Source organism: Mus caroli, chromosome 7 (genome assembly GCF_900094665.2).
Source record: "Mus caroli chromosome 7, CAROLI_EIJ_v1.1, whole genome shotgun sequence".
NCBI classification, from domain to species: domain Eukaryota; kingdom Metazoa; phylum Chordata; class Mammalia; order Rodentia; family Muridae; genus Mus; species Mus caroli.
This window is the reverse complement of record NC_034576.1, coordinates 53,304,606-53,325,726: the sequence shown is the minus strand read 5'-3', so window position 1 is coordinate 53,325,726 and position 21,121 is coordinate 53,304,606. Positions and strand designations below refer to the sequence as shown.

The 21,121-nt window shown below is 41.4% G+C and overlaps 1 protein-coding gene across 1 annotated transcript in view; it reads right to left on the bottom strand.

The window, feature by feature from the left end:
- The window catches only part of Nell1 (neural EGFL like 1), an 807,173-nt gene that overhangs the window by 548,962 nt on the left and 237,090 nt on the right, over window positions 1–21,121 (bottom strand). The window contains exon 11 of the mRNA XM_021166735.2: window positions 14,890–14,989. Coding sequence (XP_021022394.1) covers window positions 14,890–14,989 — 100 coding nt within the window. The remainder of the gene's footprint in view (window positions 1–14,889; window positions 14,990–21,121) is intronic.

The window sequence follows — 21,121 nt, the reverse complement described above, 5'->3', positions numbered from 1 at the left end:
TCGTGTCTCTAGCTGCATATGTATCAGAAGATGGCCTAGTCGGCCATCATTGGGAAGAGAGGCCCCTTGGTCTTGCAAACTTTATATGCCTCAGTACACGGGAACACCAGGGCCAAGAAGTGGGAGTGAGTGGGTAGGGGAGCAGGGCAGGGGGAGGGTATAGGGAACTTTTGGGATAGCATTTAGAATGTAAATGAAGAAAATATCTAATAAAAATTGTTTAAAAAAGAGAAAATATATATTTTCTTCCATGAAGAAAAAATAAAATAGAATAAAATAAAATAAGACTATTGTCCCCTCAACTGCAAGTTATGAAAATAAAAGAAAAATTCAAATTCAAACACATGACAGGTAATTGGAGGATAAATGGGGGTGTTTTTATTTTGTGTTGTAGAAAGGAATCTGTACCTATATGATATTAATAGTTTCACGTATACACACCATTAATGCCTTGTTCTGGATTATCTCTCCAACCCAGGTGGCACCTGAAGGACCACAGAGTTGATCCCAGAAGACACCAACAAGACTCAGTGCTCTAAGACATGTCTAGGCCCAGGAAACGAGGAATGAGTGGATGGAAACATAATGAGAGGGGCACAGAAGCAAGTCTCAGAAATGTGGCTGACCACTGGGAAGCTGAGCTCCAGAATGGCTGCCTGCCTTGTCCCCTCTCCTACAGACCCAGCTAGGTGGAGCTGGGAGTAAAGGCAGCTTGGCTTTGGGGTGTTATCTCTGCCTTCTCAGAACATCATTGTTCTACATTAAGTGGTATGATGGTTAGTATATGCTTGGCCCAGGGAATGGAGCTATTAGAAGGTGTGGCCCTGTTTGAGTAGGTGTGTCATTATGGGTGTGAGCTATAAGACCCTCATCCTAGCTGCCCGGAAGCTAATCTTCCACCATCAGCCTTTAGATGAAGATGTAGAACTCTCAGCTCTGCCTTGCACCATGCCTGCCTAGATGCTACCATGTTCCCACCTTGATGATAATAGACTGAACCTCTGAACCTGTAAGCCAGCCCCAAATATATGTTGCTTTTTATAAGACTTGCCTTGGTGTCTGTTCGAAGCAGTAAAGCCCTGACTAAGACAGGTGGAATTGCAAAGATTCTGTTGCTCTCCCTGCATTGGTGTTTGTGGCCATAGGAAGAATTCCTCTTCCACTCCAGACACTGGGAATCCAGGTCAGGCCCTGATCACTCCTGCAGCCATGCATTTCTCTTGTACCATACACCCTCTGTGATGGCAAAATCTAATAAAAGGTCAAAAGTGTGGCTGATTCTTGGGACATAAAAGGGTAGATCCACAACCCTAGTGAAAATGACTGGACGCCAGCCACCAACCAGTGGCAGCCCCAACCAAAAGCAGAACACAGCTTTAACCCTCAAAAGTCTGGGAACTAACTAACACCTATGGGTGCTTGTAGCCAGATTTAAAATGCTCACAGTGATCATTATAGCTAAAAGAAACTGATGTTTCTGCCGCACAATGGGGCAATTTTAGGCATTGTGGCTTTCCCTGCATGAGGAAGTATCTGAAGCTCACTCCTTAAGCCAATATTCATCAGGCTTCTCACCACTGGGACACTTGAAACAATGTCACACAGTCATCTCTTAGCATATGTGTTCTGCATCTGATTTATTCGTGTCTTCTTTTTTATCCCCCCAGAGTGAATACCATAGCCTGAAACAAAACCCTTCAAACATTGTCAACAGGTATCTAAACATCATTTTAGACCTCATGTGATATATAATTATTATTTACCTACTATAAAGCTTTAAAAATACACTTATAGTGAGGGAAACAAGATGCTTTTCAATATGTCCCTGTCTGATAACTCTAAGTTCTCTGAGCAAAAGCTCAACTTTAGTCACTAAACCCTCTTAGGTCAGAGCCTATGTCTAATAGGGGTCTCTAATCAAAGCTTTCTAAGAGCTGGAGTGTAGATCAGTGGGTGGGATGCTAGTCTAGTCTAGCATTCATAAGGCCCTGAGTTTCCATCGTCAGTAATATGCAAAGAGTATTCCACACCTGTGATCCCAGCACCTGGGACATGCAGCCAGGAGGATCAAAGGTTTAAGCTCGTCCTCAGCTACACCCCAAGTTCAAAGCCAGACTGGACTACCCAATATTCAGTCTTGGCAGAAAAAGGTCTTGTACTCTACAGGTATCGCTGTGTGGATGTGTGTCTCATAAGTGAGAGGCCTGATGGGCAGACAAAACCTTAGTGGATAAACTAGTGAATTAACAGGTGAATGGATGCCATCCCACCACCACAAACAATTCAGACTCCCTTAGGCCATCCACCATATTTCTTCTTTCAACGTTTTTATTAATGCTATTATTCACAAACCACCAACTCCTCCTATAGTAAGTAGAGAGTCTGATGATCTTTAGCAGCCATATGTGGTCATGAGTCAGCCTCAACACCCAGGCCAAAAACACTGTTTCCCACTGCTAACCATCATCGTTCATCTAGTACTACCTCAGCGTCTGAGCTGGCTGTCAGCTCAGGCTCATAAATCCTCAGCTCGCTCTCTATTTCTATAATCCTTCAAATGGCTTTGTCTTTCTTATCTGATGTCTGTGAAGAGCATGTCACTTAAGACACAAGCTTTCTTTTCTTAATATTTATTGTAGTTGTCACCCAGTTCTTCCCTCTGCCCATTCATGTTCCAGTCAGGCTTCAGCAAACTTTTTCCCTCAGGATGGTTATCAAGAAGGTCTAAGGCATGATCCCACTCAAAAATACTCTCTTGATTATCAATATTGTTCAATGTTTATTTATCCTTTGGTTCTTTATTCTTCTGTAATTTTGTAACTGTATATGAAGTACTTTAATTGTATTCATCCACCCATTTTCCTTTCTATCCCATTCTATTCCTACAAAAGCCCTTGTTCTTCCCACCAAGTGTCTTGTGTGTGAGTATGTAAGTGACCCACTGTATCTAATTAGGATCATGTGCCTTAGCATGGTCACAGGTTATTCACTGGAGCATGGTCAGCTTAGCTGTGGCTATACTACTGAAGAAACTGCCCCTCGGTCTTTCAGGAATTACTAACCAGCAAGAGTATCTCTGGAAGGGGTGCAGTCTCCTGCTCTTGTCCTCCAACCACAATTGATTGTTGACAAATTATAAGCCAGTATTATACAGGTAAACGCAGCTGCAATGACCTCACATCTAGAAGACAGCCTATTTCATATTCTTCCCTATCCTCCAGCTTGTACATCTTTGACACACTCTCTTGCATGCAACTCCCTTGGAGGAGGCTGTATAGACAATTTGTTTGGGGCTCAGCTCTCAACAGTCCCTTATTCTCAGCACTTTGGACAGTTATTAGTCACTACCATAACTACCACACGCTGCAAGGGGAAGCTGCTCTACCCAAGGCTGAGGACAGTACTAATGATAGGGATAAACGTAAATATTTAGAAGGCAGCTTGACAACATTTGCATTTTACAATAACATCAAAGGTAAGCTCCCCCCACAGAGGCCTATGACCTCTCCAGAAATGTAGAGAAAGGGGAACCCTTATTCACGGTCATTGGGAGAATAAATGAGTGACGCCATTATGGAGATCAGTGTAGAGGTCTCTCAAAAAGCTAAAAATAGAACTACTACCTCATCAAGCTGTATCACTCCTGGGTATATACCTAAAGATTGCCACAAAGATACCAAGGCATTCATACTCATATTCATGTTCATATTCACTGTGCTCTCTGTTCACAAAAGGAGGGGTCAGAATATTAATCAAAACTAAGGATATATTAAATAGCATTTTATGAAAACATACTACTTTATAAGCTAATTTAAAAATAATTTCTAAAGACAGAAAGACTGGGAACTGAAGTAGCTACTACAGTAAATAATGCTGCTCCGGAGAGCATAGCTATTAAACAAAGCCTCTAGTAACATGTGTGGGATACCTCCCTATAAGCTGTTGGTCATAGAAGCCCTGGTGGGACTCAAAATTAATATAGTACTGCTATTGCCCTTGGTGCCCTTGAGAACCAAATGTCTAGATCATACTTCTAAAGACACCACACCCTTGGTTATAAGCCTTAGAGAAATCAAGCTGGAAGTGAGCTAAGTGCTAAGTTTCAAAATGCAAGGTAGTGCTATACAGGCTGCTAAAGAAAGAACAGACATCAATAGCCTCATCTTATGAATTCTGTGAGCTACAACACCAACCCACCAAGTATGCCGCACCCACTGTGCAACAATGGCATGGCTGTTATGAGGGTAACCAACTGCTTTTTGGATTAGAGACACTCTTCACCAGAAAGAAATCATGCCTGTCATTCTAAATTTAGTAGTCCTTTTATCTTTATGGGCTTAGAAGATACAGCTTAATCAAGAAAAAAATCACAAATAAGTAAATAAACAAGCCACTGTTCACATACTTATTTTACTTTTTAAAATAACTGTATTTGAGTCTTTGAAACGATTCTGAAATTAGTATATAGTGACATCTTAAATCTAGAATTTGTTCAAATGTCTAAAACATCTTAAATATAAAATCTGCTTTTCACAGACTTCTTCCATCATGTCTTCTAACATACAACTAGACATGTTACACACATCAATTAAACCTTTACGATAACCCTAAAGATCACTATCCTCAATTTACAGGTTAGAAATATAAGGCTTAGAGTTTGTATATCCAAAGTATACATGAGTAAGTGACAGTCACATTCTGACTCTAAAGTTCTTGTTAGAACCGGTGAAAAAATAATTCTCCCGACATTTAAATCCCTGAGGCCATAGAGAACCCCAGCAGTAATATCCTTTCCAATGATGCTTGTAGAATATAATCCTTCTTGGAGATATTGTCATTCTGTTCTGATCAGAAATTAAATAAAATGCCAAATCTTATGAACATGTGCTATGAGTATCTACTTCTCTCCATGAGCAATAGTGAGGGAATCACAACCCCCTCTAGGAGCATAGAAAGCAATAGGACTCTTTAGCATTCCTGGCTTTACTTACACTGTATCATTATAGCAAACAGACCACTCACTGCCCATTAATGTTCCTCTCCATTCCAACCTCCGAAGCACCTCACAGTTTCCCAGTAAAAGCTGAACCTTTGATCACATTCTCAAACCTGAGTCTCATTGGCTCTTTCCATCTATCTGTGGTACCTTCATCTACCCAAGTCAGAGGAATGGAAGTCATGTTAGCCCTCACCTCTGGAAAACTGGCCCTCCTGAGTCCCATCAGTTTGTATGCATGTATATGCATACGCACATATTTATGTATACATATAGACATATGTTGCTTTGGGAAGGTGGAATCACACTTGCGGCCTTGTATGTATAAGGAAAGCACTCTAACACTGAACCACATCTTGGCCCTTTCTTCCATATATGTATATATATCATCAATTTACCTGCTTCTGGACCTCTTCACAGCTATAATAATTAAAATCTCCTCCCTACTCTATTATCCTCTCTTAAATGGAAACCATCTCATCTGCCTCCCTTCTTTATTTTTTTCTTCACAGGATGACATGTGTCTCTACCCACCTTACCCCTGCCACTGTCAGTGCCCTTGGTCCCTTCCCTCCCTTCAAAATCTTGCAAGGGTTTTCATTTTGCAAAATCTGTAACACTACCTTCTCCCCATTCTTTTAACTCTTCTAGTATTTTTTTAAATTTGTTATTTGTCATAGCTGATAACCATTTTGTCTTTTTATTTTTGGTTTGTTTGTTTGTTAGTTGGTTTGTTCATTTTTGAAGCATGTCCCTTAGATCCCAGGCTAACACCTTGTGTGGTGGAGAATGATCCCAAGTACGGTGATTACAGTGCCACACTCAGTCTGTGCAGTGCTGGGAACTGAGCCCAGATCTTTCTGTATTTAAGGTAAGCTCTTTACCAACTAAGGGAAAGCCCTCACCCCTTCTCAAGTATTCTAATCTTTTGTTTTCTCTCTCTCTCTAATTCAAGAGCTTTGCAAAGCCATTCTCCCTGATATAATAACTCAGCCATCAAGTTAAGATTAATTATATCCTACTCATTGGGCAATAGGAGAGCTTGGTCAAGAGGGCAGTATTTCAGTTAAACAAAGAGTAAATTATGACCTTGTATCGCACAGCATGAGGTTTATTGATGGTAACAATATATGCCAAAAAGCTCCTGAAAATGTTCATGGAAAAGTTCTCACTGAGCACACAAAAATGATGAGTAAGATGGTAAGTTTGTGAGGTCATTGATAGATGGGCTGGATTGATTTAATAACTTTATAATGCACATACATGTCAAAACACCATGTTGTAAATCTCTAAGTACACACACATTTTATTTTTTGGTCAATTATACCTGAATAAAGTTCAATAATAGGTTTTTAAACAGAAATAACAATAAATCAGTCCCATCCCCCCCTCAGTCACATTCAGGGCAACATTTCTGATTTCCAAAATAAGAAATTTCTTACTTCCTAAATTAAACACCATTATTCTCTCACAAGATGCTGTGACTTTGTTTGTAGCAGTTATCACAATGACTAATTATGGGATTTATGGGATTATTTTTTCTTTTATTAGTAGATGCTTATCTCCCCTCTAGATGCTTCCCTCAGTGAGGGAAAGGACCATGTAAATTTGCCCACCTTCTGGCTAAGACAATGGCCTAATGTACTGTAGGCATTCAGCTGATTCTTATTCAGTTATTCACTAAATCTTCATTGTCTTCTCAAGCTAGACCTGAATGTGTTTTTAAGATAAACAAAATGAGTCTGGCAAGGTTAACTGCATCTCCTACGAAGGCACAACTAGTATATATGTATATGCATAAACATATTTATATGCATACCTAAATATGTGCATATGCACATACATATATACTAGTAGAAGAAACAGAGTTATAAACACAAATATTACTCCTAATTCCTCTCACTGCCCATATGACTGACCAGCCATCATTTCCATCATCAAAGGAAATCGAAGAAACACCAACCCTTGCTGGAGAAACCAAGACTCCATCAGCCACTGGCATTCCCCAGGGGGTGAAACACCAGCACCTTCCCAAAAAAACAAACCTTGCTTCTTCCTTTAAGAAATATGCCATCATTGCTCACTGCCTGGAGACTTAACATCAGAATGAAAAGAACTTGTCACTCTGTAGAAGGATGTACAGGAGGATGAAAGAGAACCAATCTGAAGACGCCAAGTGGCTGAAATGAGCAACCGCTCTAAGTCACACGACCTCCTGGGATGCAGCTGGGAGTTTCACTCAGGACACACACACCTGGGTTTAATTCCCAGCAAAGTGCCATTCATCCAGCCAACAAAAGCTAAGTAAACCAAGTCCTCCATCTAACAAAAGCAAAGCGTCTACCCAGTTACTGTGCTTGGCAATGGAGGCATCACAAATACTACCATAAACCCAACACAAAGCAGCAAACGCCCATGACGCGTTCAAAGTAATTAATGAGCATCCATAAATATTAGGTGTGTCACACTTTTCTTATGGAGAGGTGAAAAATCTGGACTCACTCTGTGGCTCTGCCTCAGCATTTCTGTAATAGAAACACTAGCAAGCCAATCTAGTTTTTCTGGTTTTTAACTGTTTTTCTTCATTGTAATGAAGCTCTCATACTGCCGCTGTCTAAATTTCTCTTTCTCTCTCTTCATAATTGTGATAACACTATTCATTTATCTTGCTTTACCTCTGGCTTCTGCCACCAATGATGGACAGCATCTGTGTTCTTTGCTCTGTGACTTTACCTACAATAAAGACAGAACACTCCTGACCCCAGGCTTTGCTGAGATGACTAAAGACTGGCTCCATTAAAACAATGGTTTTCAATCTTGCTAATGCTGCACCTCATATCATGTGAGCCCCCAGTCATAAAATGATTTTGCTGCTACTTCATAACTGTAATTTTGCTACTATAATGGTATAGGTGGTCTTAGGTGACCCTTGTGAATGAGTTGTTGGGCCCCCCAAAAGGGTCAAGACCCATACTACTGTCATAGAGGGACACACAGCTTGCCCTGGGTCCCCTGCCAATAATGCACTTCTCATGAGCAAGCTAGGTAGTTTACCTTTGAATTGTGTACCTGCACATTCAGAATACACATTCCAAACCCCTCTACCCTAAGTCAAATTTCAAGAAGTCTATTCCTCTCCCATTCCCAACTGCTTGCCCAACCTTGTAATTCACACAAAGAGCCATGTGGGCTGGTCTGTGTGCCTCAGAACTAGTCAGCACCATCCACCAATTGGTTAAGAGAGATGTGTTATAAGAGTTGAGGGTCCTGAAGGGACCCCAGAGCCAGAATACATGTCACAAGAGAAACCAGAGCCCTGGGGGACACACATTTTGTGGACACACCAGGACAGGACTATCAAAGGAGAATGGGCTCCACGTCCTCACAGGTTCTGTCCTAAAAGCACTCGGTTCCTTCTGAAATTCCTGTCCAAGGCAGCACAGCCCTAGTTTCCAGTCTTCCCTTTAGATCAATGGACCTCGTTCTGGGCATGTTCAAGACCTTTAGCCAAGAGAGCACTTCTGAGGGCACTGAACTCCTGTCTCCTCTAGACAGTATTGTCCTTCAAATTCCTCTACCCACCGCACAGCAGTTGCATTGCAGCCCTGTCTTCATGGTCCATGTTAGCTCACGTGTGCAAAGTTTTGATCTGACCCATCTGTCAACATACAGAGAACAACCCCCTGCCGTGAAACCCTGCCAGTTCTCCTATGTGTGTGCAAGCCCACATGCTCACTAAATTCCTCCTTTCCAAATTACTTTTCACCTCTAATACCCTGAAGTCACATCTCTAAGATCATTTCAATTACAAACCCACCTGAAATGATCAGGAAGTGTGGGAGTGAAACTCGTGTGATAACAGGATTCTTTGGGAGGATTTAATTGAAGAGCATAAAATCTTAAATAGTACAAATAATCTCAGCTAATTTCAGTCCAGGCCAGATGACAAGGCAAGTGAGCATGAATTAAAATTACCGATAAACACATTTGGAACAGATGTCGGAAAGAACTTTCTTCCAACACCCAAAGTCATAAACATGAAGCGAAACCCTCCAAAGTCATTGGCGATGCTGAAGATACAATTAGAGCTGGTTATGAGGGAAATAAAACTCCAAGGAGTGTGTTGAAGGTGCCAGGATGGGCCGAATGATCAGTGTGTTTTCCTGGAGCGGTCTTGAAAATGCACGGTCAAGATTACTAGCTTTTTTGTTGATGCTGTTGAGCCTTTGACTGAGTAGCAGAAATCCATGGGCAATACTTCCTGCTGGGTCTACATTCAGTCCTTCATCGCATTCTTCCAGCAAGAAGCATAGCTGCCACTCTACTGTCCACTCTGCCCCCACAACTATTAACCACACACTCTAAGGTGATAGGCCTCTTCTACAGCCATTACCTCAAAGCAATGAGCATAAACAATGTTTCATGGGTGGCTCTGAGACATCAGAGGGGAAAAAAAGCATCAATGGTCAGAGTGGTCAGTCAGGGCAGTTTTGGGTACTACACAGGTGGCCAAGACCTGCAGACCCAGCAACAGCACAGAGCCCCCAGTCATGCCCATCACATTCAGTCCTATGCATGTCTTCCTAAACTGCCCTGTGGTTCTCTTCCTAGATCTGTCTTGGCTACACCAAGATGCAGTCCATCCGCTGAATCCTGTGAATTAAGCTGCCTATTCCCTTGGTTCCTTTATCTTCCTTAAAGGCAGATGGAATGGCCCACAGGATTGCAGTATTTGACAAACCCAGGATTGATAAAAAGCAAGGTGTCCTAGCTCCTGGTCTAAATTCTAGGTCAGCTGATGGCGCTGAACACTATAGATCACAACACATTGTCATGCTTCACTGTAATTTCTCAGATTCAAATTCTACAAAGACAAAAAAAAAGAATCCCTCAATTTTGAAACAAAGGTTTGTATCCTTCATCTTGATTAGTCATTGGAGTGGTAGCAGACATAAAAGAAAATAGGTATCACTAATTTGATAAAAACAAAATCATGTTATGATCCAACAACTTGGAAACATAAGTTAAAACTCAGAAAAATGTTTTATAAATACTATTGCATTCATGGAGTATATTATTCAGTGCTGAAAATGGTATTATTTGAAGTCTTGAAAGTAAAAAAAAATCACAGAACACCCCTCATATAATCAGAAGGTCTACCCTGTCCCCTGATCTGGAGGAGGACAGTTCTCTCCAATGCCAAGACTATGCCCCTTAGGTAAGGTGGCCTAACAGATTTTTAACAAAAATAAATCTTGAAAAAATGTCAAATTCTCAAAGCATGAGACTAGCTTTAATTCAAACTTCCAAGGAATGACATCTCAGACAACATCTTGTAGCATACAGACCTGACACTCTCAGTGAGACAGAGATGGTGGAAACATCCATTGGAAGTTCCTCTATGCAAGTGTATAGAGAATTCAGCCACTTGGGTTTTTGTGATCAGTCACTCCAGGGTAGCAGAAGACATGTGGACACAATTTCCACAGAGACAATTCTGGAGATAACACACTTCATTCATCAGACCTCACGTGTCTATTTGGATGCCTGCAGGAGATCTCAATCCACAAAGCAAAAAGGTAGCCTTCCCATATTCAGGATAAAGGCTGATTTTATATGATGCTGGAAAAATGGCTCAGCAGTCTAGACCACTGTCTGCTCCAGCAGAGGACCCAGGTTCAATTCCAAGCACTAGATAATGGCTCACAACTTGTCTATAATTCCAGTACTAGGAAATCCAATGCCTTATTCTGGCCTCTGTGGGCAATGAATGTACATGGTGCACAGATATACATGCAGGTAATACTCCTACACACAAAATAAATCTTTTTTATTTTAATTAATTTATGTAGATATTGACTCATTTCTGCCTTTGTTTGCTTTATGTTTTGAGGAAGTGGGATAAGAAAAACTGAATTCTTTGCCTTAGACAAAGTCCCTGAAATCCATATCTTGTTAAAAAGGTACTAGTTCAGACCCATCTTCATCTAAGACCCAACCCAGAAAAAATGAACATATCAGGAAAGGTTAAAAAACAGTGAATTACATAGGGAGAAGCATGTTTCTCTCAGAACTGTGTGAGATTATTGTGCTATCTCTAAATGAGCCCTTAAGAGATAAACCAGAAACAGAGTCAGATTCACAGTGAGTGTGGTTCAGGACCACAGATGTTGAGTTCATCTGGAATGATCATCTAAGCTGTAGGGCTTTGTGAGGAAGTCATGGACGCTATCCTGATGATGATCTTCTATTTGGTGGTTACATAAAGTGTCACCAGGACCAAAGACATGCGCAGGTGAACTGTTCTGGGACTCTGGGCTCCCGTCCTCAAGAGGAGGATGTAATGACAGTGGGAGGTGCTGCAAAGGCCCTTGGTCAAAAATCATACTTTTATTTCTGGAACATTATTGATTAATATGGCTAGCCTCTGTGCTGGGGAGCAGACGGGGCGGGGGGAGCAGGAATAAGGCAGAAGGTGAAAAAAGGGGTTAAATATAAGATGACCCAAGCTAAGTATTAGACCACCAGATTGATTTTTCTAAACCTAAAAACATCAACAACAACAACAAAAAGGCAGAAAGGATCTAGCTAACTGGGTATTTGACAATGTGAGGTGTTGGGGATAGGGACCGATTCTAAAGAGTAGCTATTATCATTTTTTAGTATGAAGAAAATTTTATTAGAGTTTAAAAGAAAAATCTCAAGAGCAGGGAAGCTATAAATTCTCACAACTGCCCAGAGGGGAAGAATAGAGGACAGAAGAGAAAAGGTCCTGAGTGCAGCCTGCACGAAGGTCAGTGGCATGGCAGCCAGGAGCCGCGTAGTGGTTTAGCAAAGAAATCCAAAGTACTAGTAAGGAAAGCATGCTTACGGCAGAGACAGTAGGCTCAAAACAAGACAAGTTACCCTTTCCAGGGTAACTCAGGACAGTGGGCAGACTTGTAAAGCCCAGTGGCCATTGTTCTGTAAGATACTGCAACAGAGGCAGGAATTCTGGAATTGAGAAGTACAGTATGTCATTAAAGACTAGTTAGTCCACCTACCTCTTCAGCATGGCTTAAGGCGAGCTCTAATCCTCAGGGTAGTTCCAGGGCCAGGTGACTGAGCCGCCCAGCTAGAATGTTAGCTCTCAACACAAGCCAAACATTGACCAGATTTCCCTTAATGGATTCTTACTGCTGAATAACTATGATTTTAACTGGATTAGCTTTTAAGATTTTGAGTCAATTCTAGATTCTCCTAATCCGACTAATTTTCCCTGAGTGGAAACTTCATAGAGGAAGAAATGCTTGAGCTGACATTTGAAGACAGAAGACAAAATTTAGTAAAGAAGAGGATACCAGAAAGAGGAAGTGAGGCAAGTTCTGCCCCATAAATTAATTAGCAATCAAGTGTCATGTGCAGGATAAATGTCAAGAGAGGGGCTGGAGAGATGGTTCAATGGTTAAGAACACTGGCTATTCTTGCAAAAGACCCAAGCTCACTTCCCAGCCCCCACACAGCAGTTTGCAAACATCTGTAGGTATAGCTTCAGGGAACCCGACACCAATCTTCCCACTTCTGTAGGTAACAGGCATGTTCAGGGTTCACAGGCTTATATGCCACCCAAATACTTGTACATGAAATAAAATAAACAAATCTAAAAAAATGTATTTTAAAATATTAGAAATTTGAAGTCAGAAGAAGGAAAGGCACAGAGGGATTCATTTGCCATACTTCCCAAGAAATCCCCTCCGCTGCATCTTCTCTGAATGGCGACTCCAGTTCTTGTGGAAGATGCAGAGTTCAGAACACAAAAGCAACTCTCACCTACACAGCATTTCCAGAGATAACCATCACCCTCTTCCTCCAGACATTTCCTAGCAGAGCAGAGAGCATAAACGGAAGGAAAGCCCTCAGCTCCACAGCATATCGTCTCTTGTTCCTCTACACCTGAGCCAGGTTTGGCAAAAGCCACTCATAGTGATTCCAAAAGGAGCCTCGTGTGCCTGTGGGAGCTCCCAGCAGCCTTGCTGATGAAGTGTGTGAGCTCTGGATAGGCACAAGCAGAGGGAAAGACACCTATTGTAAACTGGGTCAGAACAATGAAATTCCTCTTGAGTTTCTGTGCCCTAATCAATGTTTCTGCTCTAATGAAGCCATTAATCAGAAAAGATCTGCATAAACAGAGGCCCACTTGGCACCTCAACAAATAGCTAGTGATGGATTTTGCATTAAATTATAAGACCTACCTAACAACCTTATTGGTTCCCAATAAATGCATCTCTCTGAAAATTCAACTCAATATGTAGGTATTTCTAAGATCTCCCAGCTGCAAGTAAGCTCCTCATCATACAGTTCTTCCCTCTAAAAAGAGACATACCCTCCAGGGGGGTTATGACTCATAAGATTCTAGAAGTTACCTAAATTCACAAAGCTCAAAACCTCATGAAACTTCTCAGGCTTAGACAGCTCAGGAAGGGTGATCCCTTTAGCCATGCTCCTGTGAGTGACCCATGAGCCATGGTTCTGTAACTCAGTCCAATACACTCACTGGTTCACCAAGATAGACTTGGGTGGAATGGTTTCTTTACGCTGTCTTCTTCAATGCCCTATCTGGCCTGGGCAGATGTTTGCTTTTAACCCTCCAGATAAAACATCATGGAGAGCAGAGATCGATGAGTCAGGACTGATACTCAGATGGCAGAGTTATCATGTCCCTGATTCTATAGCCAATTTCTTTTTTTTTTTTTTTTTTTTTTAGAGCAATGAGATTTTATATAGCAGAACTCTCTCCTGACCAACCACTGAGAGTAATCACAACTTTGGATGAGAACACATCATAATAATGTACATTTTCCATATAAATCAGAAGGTGCTGGGGATGGAGTCAGCCAATCAGGACCTGTTCCCAGGAGTTCCTGGAAATAGTTTGGGACACAGCTGTGCCCACTCATATACCTACACCCCAGCCACCTTCTGTGCTTCTGTGCGCAAGAGCAGAGTTAAGGAGATACACTAGAAAACTAGTCTGCTAAAGCTAAAATATTCGCGGCTCTTTATAGTAAGAAAAATGTTGCAAACCTTTTCTAGAATGAAAAAAAGAGGAGGAGGAGGAGGAGGAGGAGGAGAACTAAGTATCAAGTGACCTAAGTTAACCTATTAGACTCCAGGTCTTCCTTAACTCAGAAACCACCAAAATTCAGTTAGGGATGTTCCACGTTAGTGTGAATTATAGAATTCGAGGTACTTGAAATAGTACCTATGAAATAGGTGAAATAGTACAGCTATGAAATAGTGGCTATGATTTTTAACTGGATTTGTGGGTTAAGGTGTTTAATCAATTCTAGGTTCTCCTAACCCAGCTAATTCTTCCTAGGTGAGAACTTCAGGAAAGAACCAATTCATGAACTAACTGAAAACATAAGAATAAATTTGAAAAAGAGGACCCAGAAAGAGAAAACAATTCCTGCCTAAGAATTAACTAGCAGGAATACATATTTGAAGTTTTGAGTCATTCTGGCCTGTGGATGAGGCAGGGAGGAATACTGCTCAGCCCCACTCAGTAAGAAAATGTAATAATGATGGTAATGGTTGTTATCACAGGAACTATCATTTGCTTTAATATAGAAACTACTGCTTATTGGAATGTCTGTCTCACGCTGGGCCTTCTGCTCTGTGCTTATGCATTTTTGCCATTTAATCTTCACAGCAGTCTTATGAGGTGGATACTATTATTATCCTCGGTTTACAATTGAGGAGACAATCTCAGAGAAAGGTAAATGGTTTCTACAAGTCTCTGAAATCAGAATGGAGTGTGCAAGACAAGCTCACTGTTCATCAAACCTTCACGCCCACCAACAGCCCCACCCAGAAGCCCTTACTTGCCACGCCCACTTGCCACACCCACTCACCTCGGCAGACCCTGCAGCACTGATTCTCCGGAAGAATATGATCCTTCTCTGAGCAGTTCAAAGGAGGGCAAGCTTCTGTGATTTTTACCAAGACTCCACCCTAGAAGCCAAATACCAGGAAAGAGTGAGTTCATATGGAGAGCCCATTGCAGGCGCTTCTAACGTTCCTTATTATCAGTTTTGCAGAGGTAACCACCCAGATGCTAAGAGCATTCTTGGGAATTCCACTGAGAAGAACAATCTTGCAAGTCAAACTGATGAGTCCAGGGAGAGAAATCAGGCTTCCTTTCTATATCAAAACAGCCTGGGTATCTACAAGTGCCATTCTTTTTTTTTTTTTTTTTTTTTTTAAGTCTCTTTTTCTAATGCAAAGGGACGCCCACAGTGATGTGCTGATAATTTCCAACAGCTGACTGCTGAGTGCGGCAGCATCCTGTGTCAGTTACTGAGTTCTCTGCTGTCAAATGCAACAGTTCACGTTGTGCAACCCATGTTGTATACAACAGACTTCTCTGAAGCAATTCCAGCTTCCACAAACCACAGCCTTGTCACCAGATGCCAACAGGGTAGCTTCCTAGTTCTCCAGGTGGAATGAGATATATAGTTCCTAAACTAGGAATGCTAATACAGTACGGAAATTCATTTTAAAACATGCTCTGATAAAGGCAATGTAGTGTGCTTCAGAGAGTAGTTAACTCTGCCCAGGCAGGGAGAAATTATGAAGGGGTCATGCTGGAAGGAACTTGACTAATTGTATAAGGAGACTTTACAGGTCAAGACAGTAGACCAGGCACATGGACATGAAAGAGCACCAGTCAGATGAAAAATAGATTTCCTCTGGCTGTAAATAACATAATGTACACAATGTTGTTAAATAGTCAACTGTATGCTCTTGGCCTCACTGATCTAAGGTCCTCCTGATTGGCATGAGTGGTGTCTGCATTTAGTTTTAGGCTGAATTTTTAAAATGAGCCCATTGATTACTTTCTTTTAAAAGGTTGAAGAGGCTCTAAGTTTATCTAATGCATTTAGGTTTTTCTCTCTAGTCCTTCTCAAGGTGTTTAAGACAGTCAAGAAGAGGAGTCTCCGTTTAGGACAAAAGTCAGCTCCAAACAGAGGTGGGTAGGAAGACAGGACCGAGCTGTACAGCCGTGAGGATAGGAGAGACAGGCACTGTGTTTTATGTTTCCAGGAGAGACTCACGGTCCTGTGACTACCCTACAATCTTCCCAGCTATCTGGTTTGGAAGAAGGGACACTAATTTCTAGAGAAGAGAACAGTCAGGACATCAAATGCCAAATATAAATACAAAACACAAGACTCTTGCTCGAGTACTATCATGCTGGTTGCACAAAGTGAGCCACAGACATCAGCTACTTGCCTTCCAGTAAGTTATCTGCAACATGTCTTTCTCTTCTTTCTTGAAGTTTCCCAGCCAGCCAGCCTGGTTCCTAGCATACTCCACCACCACCACCCACCCCCAACCCACACACACAACCTCTGGTGATCTTCCTAAATTCTTACTTTTTCCCCCCCGATTCTATAAGAGACTGGTCCTAAGACTCAATAACTGATCCTGTTACATTCAGTCCTCTTTTCCAGCCAGATTCCATCCTCATTTCTCATGTAGCTGACAGTGGCCAGAGTCTAAGCATCAGGACTAAGATTACTGTCGACATCTGAGTCAAACCAATTATTCCAAGGCAACAGAAACTAAGCTCCTTGCTCTCTGGAACTGCACTGTTTGGAAATGGAAATGAATGACTTATTATCAACTCCAATCCTACCATCCCATAGTAAGATACAGGCTCTGGTGCATTGCCTCCAACATAGATTTAAAAAAAAAGAAAAAAGAAAAAACCAAAACTGCTGAATACATTTTATCCAAACTATGCTCCCATCTCCAAGTTCTGGATGCTTTTCTAACACCCTGATGTTGACTCACCTCTGACAGAGGGCACATCGATTGTTGCCTCCATTTGGAAAGCTGGAAGCTACCTGCAAGTTCTACACCCGTATTTCCATGGCCCAAAGCCCGTGGCTGAACAGTATATGAGGCCTGCATCTACAGAATGGACAATCTCTGAGATATGATTTATGCTCCACAATGCCCAGTGGGTTCTAGCTATATGTGACCTTTTGTCTGAATTCTTTCCTTGCTCAGGTTCTTCCCATCCCCCACCCAATGCATCCACAGTCTAATGGGTCCTACTGGGAATACATCCTGAACAGGTCATTCCTTAGTGCAGAGTCAGCTTCTGGGATTATCCAAATTAGGACAATTAATGTGTTTCACTATTCTACTAAAGCTGTTTTCAAAATGCAAACTACTAAAGAACTTTGGGTGGTCAAATTCTAGATGATTTCCAGTTACTTCCTTGTATTTTCCTTCTAAACTTAAAATTTTACAACATGGGTGTATATGTGTGTGTGTGTGTGTGTGTATGTGTGTGTGTATATATATATAATGTATATATATATATATATATAATGTATATATATATAATGTATATATATATATATATGTTGTTGCTAAATAATACTTTGATTGTCACTTCTTAAAAGTGATCATTCATGATGTTTTCTTCCTATAAAAGGAGTTTGCTCTGGCTACTGATTATATCATCTAACAGTTTTTTAAAAATATTTTCCCAGTATATTTATTTACTTGGAGAACGTGCATGTGACACAGCACCCGTGTAGAGGTCAGCGGATAATGTGCCAAAGTCAGTTCTCTCCTTCCACCATGTGTGTGATGGGAACTGAACTCAGGTTGCCAAGCTGGGTAGCAGGTTCTTTTACCTGCTGAGCCATCTAAATGATCCACAGTTGAGAATTCTAATCAATCCTTAATACATTTAATAAATAAGACCCAATTCCAAAGTTTAAATTGAGACAAACCTACTGTTATATTTTTAAAATAACCTGAACTGCCTTTATTGTTGGATAAGTGCATCTACATCCATTAGCCCAGGGAGAAACGTTTTTCAACTCTATTTTGAAAATTATTGCCAGTAAAACGTAATCTGTCATTACTTTTAAATCTTCCTGATTGTTGTATGTTGTGACCTCTGCACTGAGTTCTGTGTTAGTAGAAAAACAAAATTATTCCACTTTTCCTATTTTAGAGTAACACACCTGCTCAGTGCTCAAATGTAAACATTCCAACTTCTATACAAATCACCTCACCAGGCTCTGACTTGAATTTCTAACAATACATAAATATCTGCAAGTTGAAAACTGCCACTGTGCTGAAGAAATGTTCCAGAAAAGTTGATAATTGGGCAAATGGAAGCAAGACTGTTAGAAGAGTTCCTCAACTTGGTTTAAAAATAATGTGTTGGGAGCTTGCTATGAGATCATGTCTCCTAGTAATGTCAGAAGCTGCACCCACAAGGTCTCATCAATGTGACTGCCTAAAGCGGAGCTTAATAAGGACAACACCAATAAACATGCTAAAGTGGACGGAGAAAACCCCACAAGGCCTTGATTCTACATGAAGACTCACACAACTAAGGAGTGCTGAAAGCAGAAGAAATAGTCTCCCCCACAGAAGACTATAGCAATTGTTTATCCAATGCCAAATGGTCAGCCCTGAAAACACAAATACAAGTAACATTATACGGACTGAGTGGGCTATATTAAGGAACATATATGTGTATTCATATATACATGCAAAAGCAATTGATTAAATTGAGAATGTGGATTTGAAAGAGATCAAGGAGGGGTATATTGGGGCAGTATGGAGGGGGAGAGGAAAGAAATCTTTCTATTACAGTCTTAAATTTTTGAAAACTCAATAAAAAAAGAAAAAAAGAAATGGCCTAATAAATATTATAGTGGAGTGAAGAGACAGCTGAGTAGTTGCAAGCTTATGATGTTCTTGCAGGGACCAGAGTTTGGTTGACAGAATCCACACCATATTGTTCACAACTTCCTCTAACTTCAGCTCCAGTTCCAGGAGATTAAACACCCCTGGCCTCTGAGTGTACCTGTCCCTCACAGGCACATATATGCAGAGACACATAAAGCAAAAAATTAAGGTGAAAGATGTCTCTTATTCAATCCCATAAAACAGAAATGGGTAGAGATCCAGGTTGCCTTTCATTGTCAGGGGATCCTCATCTGAACCAAAGAACACAATCATTATTTGAGCAAGGATATACTCTATTCTCTCAAGAGAGTATGTGTATCACTTTAGATGACTTGGGGAGAAATTAATTTATTATATACCATAGAAGCCATACAATGTTGGAGCTCAAACACTAAGAAAGACAAGGTAGGGCAGACCAGTCCCATCCATACCCACTAGCCTCTGTTCTTACTGAAAATACTCATTAAATGGGCCTCCACATGATTCTATGGTCTTATATAGAACTTCCCTTTGTTGATTAAGCAGTGAGTCCTAGCCTGACTGACTATGTATCCTCAGTTACACTGAAAGGTAGTCAAAGTTGATGGTCAATTTGACAAGATCTAGACTGTTTTCTCTCAAGTGAATCTAGAGCCACTTAAGAGTCAAAAATCCAGTAGTGCCTAGGATTATATAGATTAAATGGATTGTGTGAAGACCTAACCTAACTTAAGGTAGCACCATTCCCTGAGTGATTGAATTAGGGAAAAGTGACCCAGGCCAGCATTCACCTCTCTCTGTCTCCTGACTATAGGTATAATGTGCCTCCAGTTCTAACTGTCATGACTTCCCACCATGATAAGTCTAGAGGGAATACTAAAAATCAAGCAGGAAGAATAGAGCTGGAGGATGAGGAGGAAGAGGTGGGTCACAGAAAGACAAGGCCATTGCACTCATCAACTCAGTGCATCTGTGGCTACTGGAAGAAGACCTGTACAAGACTAGACCCATCAACACTTCATCTGGGACAGGGAAGGGAGCCACAAGGCCCTGCTGCTGGGGGTGGGGTTGGAGGAGGCATGTTATTTTCTTCAATGCTATACCCACCCATATGTTAACCTTCAGTCCTTAAATAACTCCCCACCCACACTCATGCAAGCAACACTAATTCAACTCTGTGGTTCCTACACACACTGAAAAGAAATGAAAGTAGGAGGCAAAAGTTTTCCAAAAGAAGAATGGTATCAATAGGACAGGGTAGGGATAACAGGGAGTGACAATGGATAGAACTCATGGTATATATGTGTGAAACTTAAAGGATAAAAAAATTAAAATATTTCAAATCTATGAGCAAAGTAAACCCTTCTCCCTTAGATGACTTCCTTCACCAGAGTATTTTATCATAACAAAAAAGGAAATGAACATAGTACCTCTCTAAAATTCAAAACCAAGAACTATTAAAAATAATTCAAAGCCGGAGGAATGAGCACAGAAAAGCTAAGAATGTGTGTTCCACAGCCAAACAGTCTGACTCCAGCTAGCTCCCTTGCCCTTCTGAATCCTGACTGCCATATCTGTGTAGTACATACCTTGTAGGGTTATTATGATACTTAAATGTGATATGTTTTATCTATCTTAGATAATACTCAAAATATAGTTAGTACATAAAGAATGTTAAATGATCCGGCCACCCTTCCAGCCAGAGGACAGGTGTCCGCCTGGCTCAGAAGCCCTCTACCTCAAGAGCAGCGGGTGCCATCTTGGTTCCGGGACTCCACTGAACTTAGGAACTTAGTCTGCACAGGTGAGAAGGTGCACCACAGAAGCGGACAGCTTCTGGGACAGGCGAGAGCCACAGAGTCCCTGAGGCAGCACCCTTTTCGGGCCACAGACATCCAGCTACCCTCCCAGCCAGAGGACAGGTGTCTGCCTGGCTCGGAAGCCCTCTGCCTCAGGAGCAGCAGGCGCCATCTTGGTTCCGGGACTCCAATGAACTTAGGAACTTAGTCTGCACAGGTGAGAGTGTGCACCACAGAAGCTGACAGCTTCTGTGACCTGCCAAAGCAACACAGCTTCTGGGAAAGGTCCTGTTTTGGGCCTTCTTCTTCGGCCAGGAGGAGGTCCAAACGCAATATATCTGTGCACCTTCCCTGTAAGAGGAGAGCTTGCCAGCAGAGAGTGCTCTGACCACTGAAACTCAGAGGAGAGAGCCTGTCTCCCAGGTCTGCTGACAGACGGTAACAGAATCACCAGAAAAACAATCTCTAAACAGAGTCAACTATAACAACTAACTCCAGAGATTACCAGATGGCGAAAGGTAAACTTAAGAATCTTACTAACAGGAACCAAGACAACTCACCATCATCAGAACCCAGCACT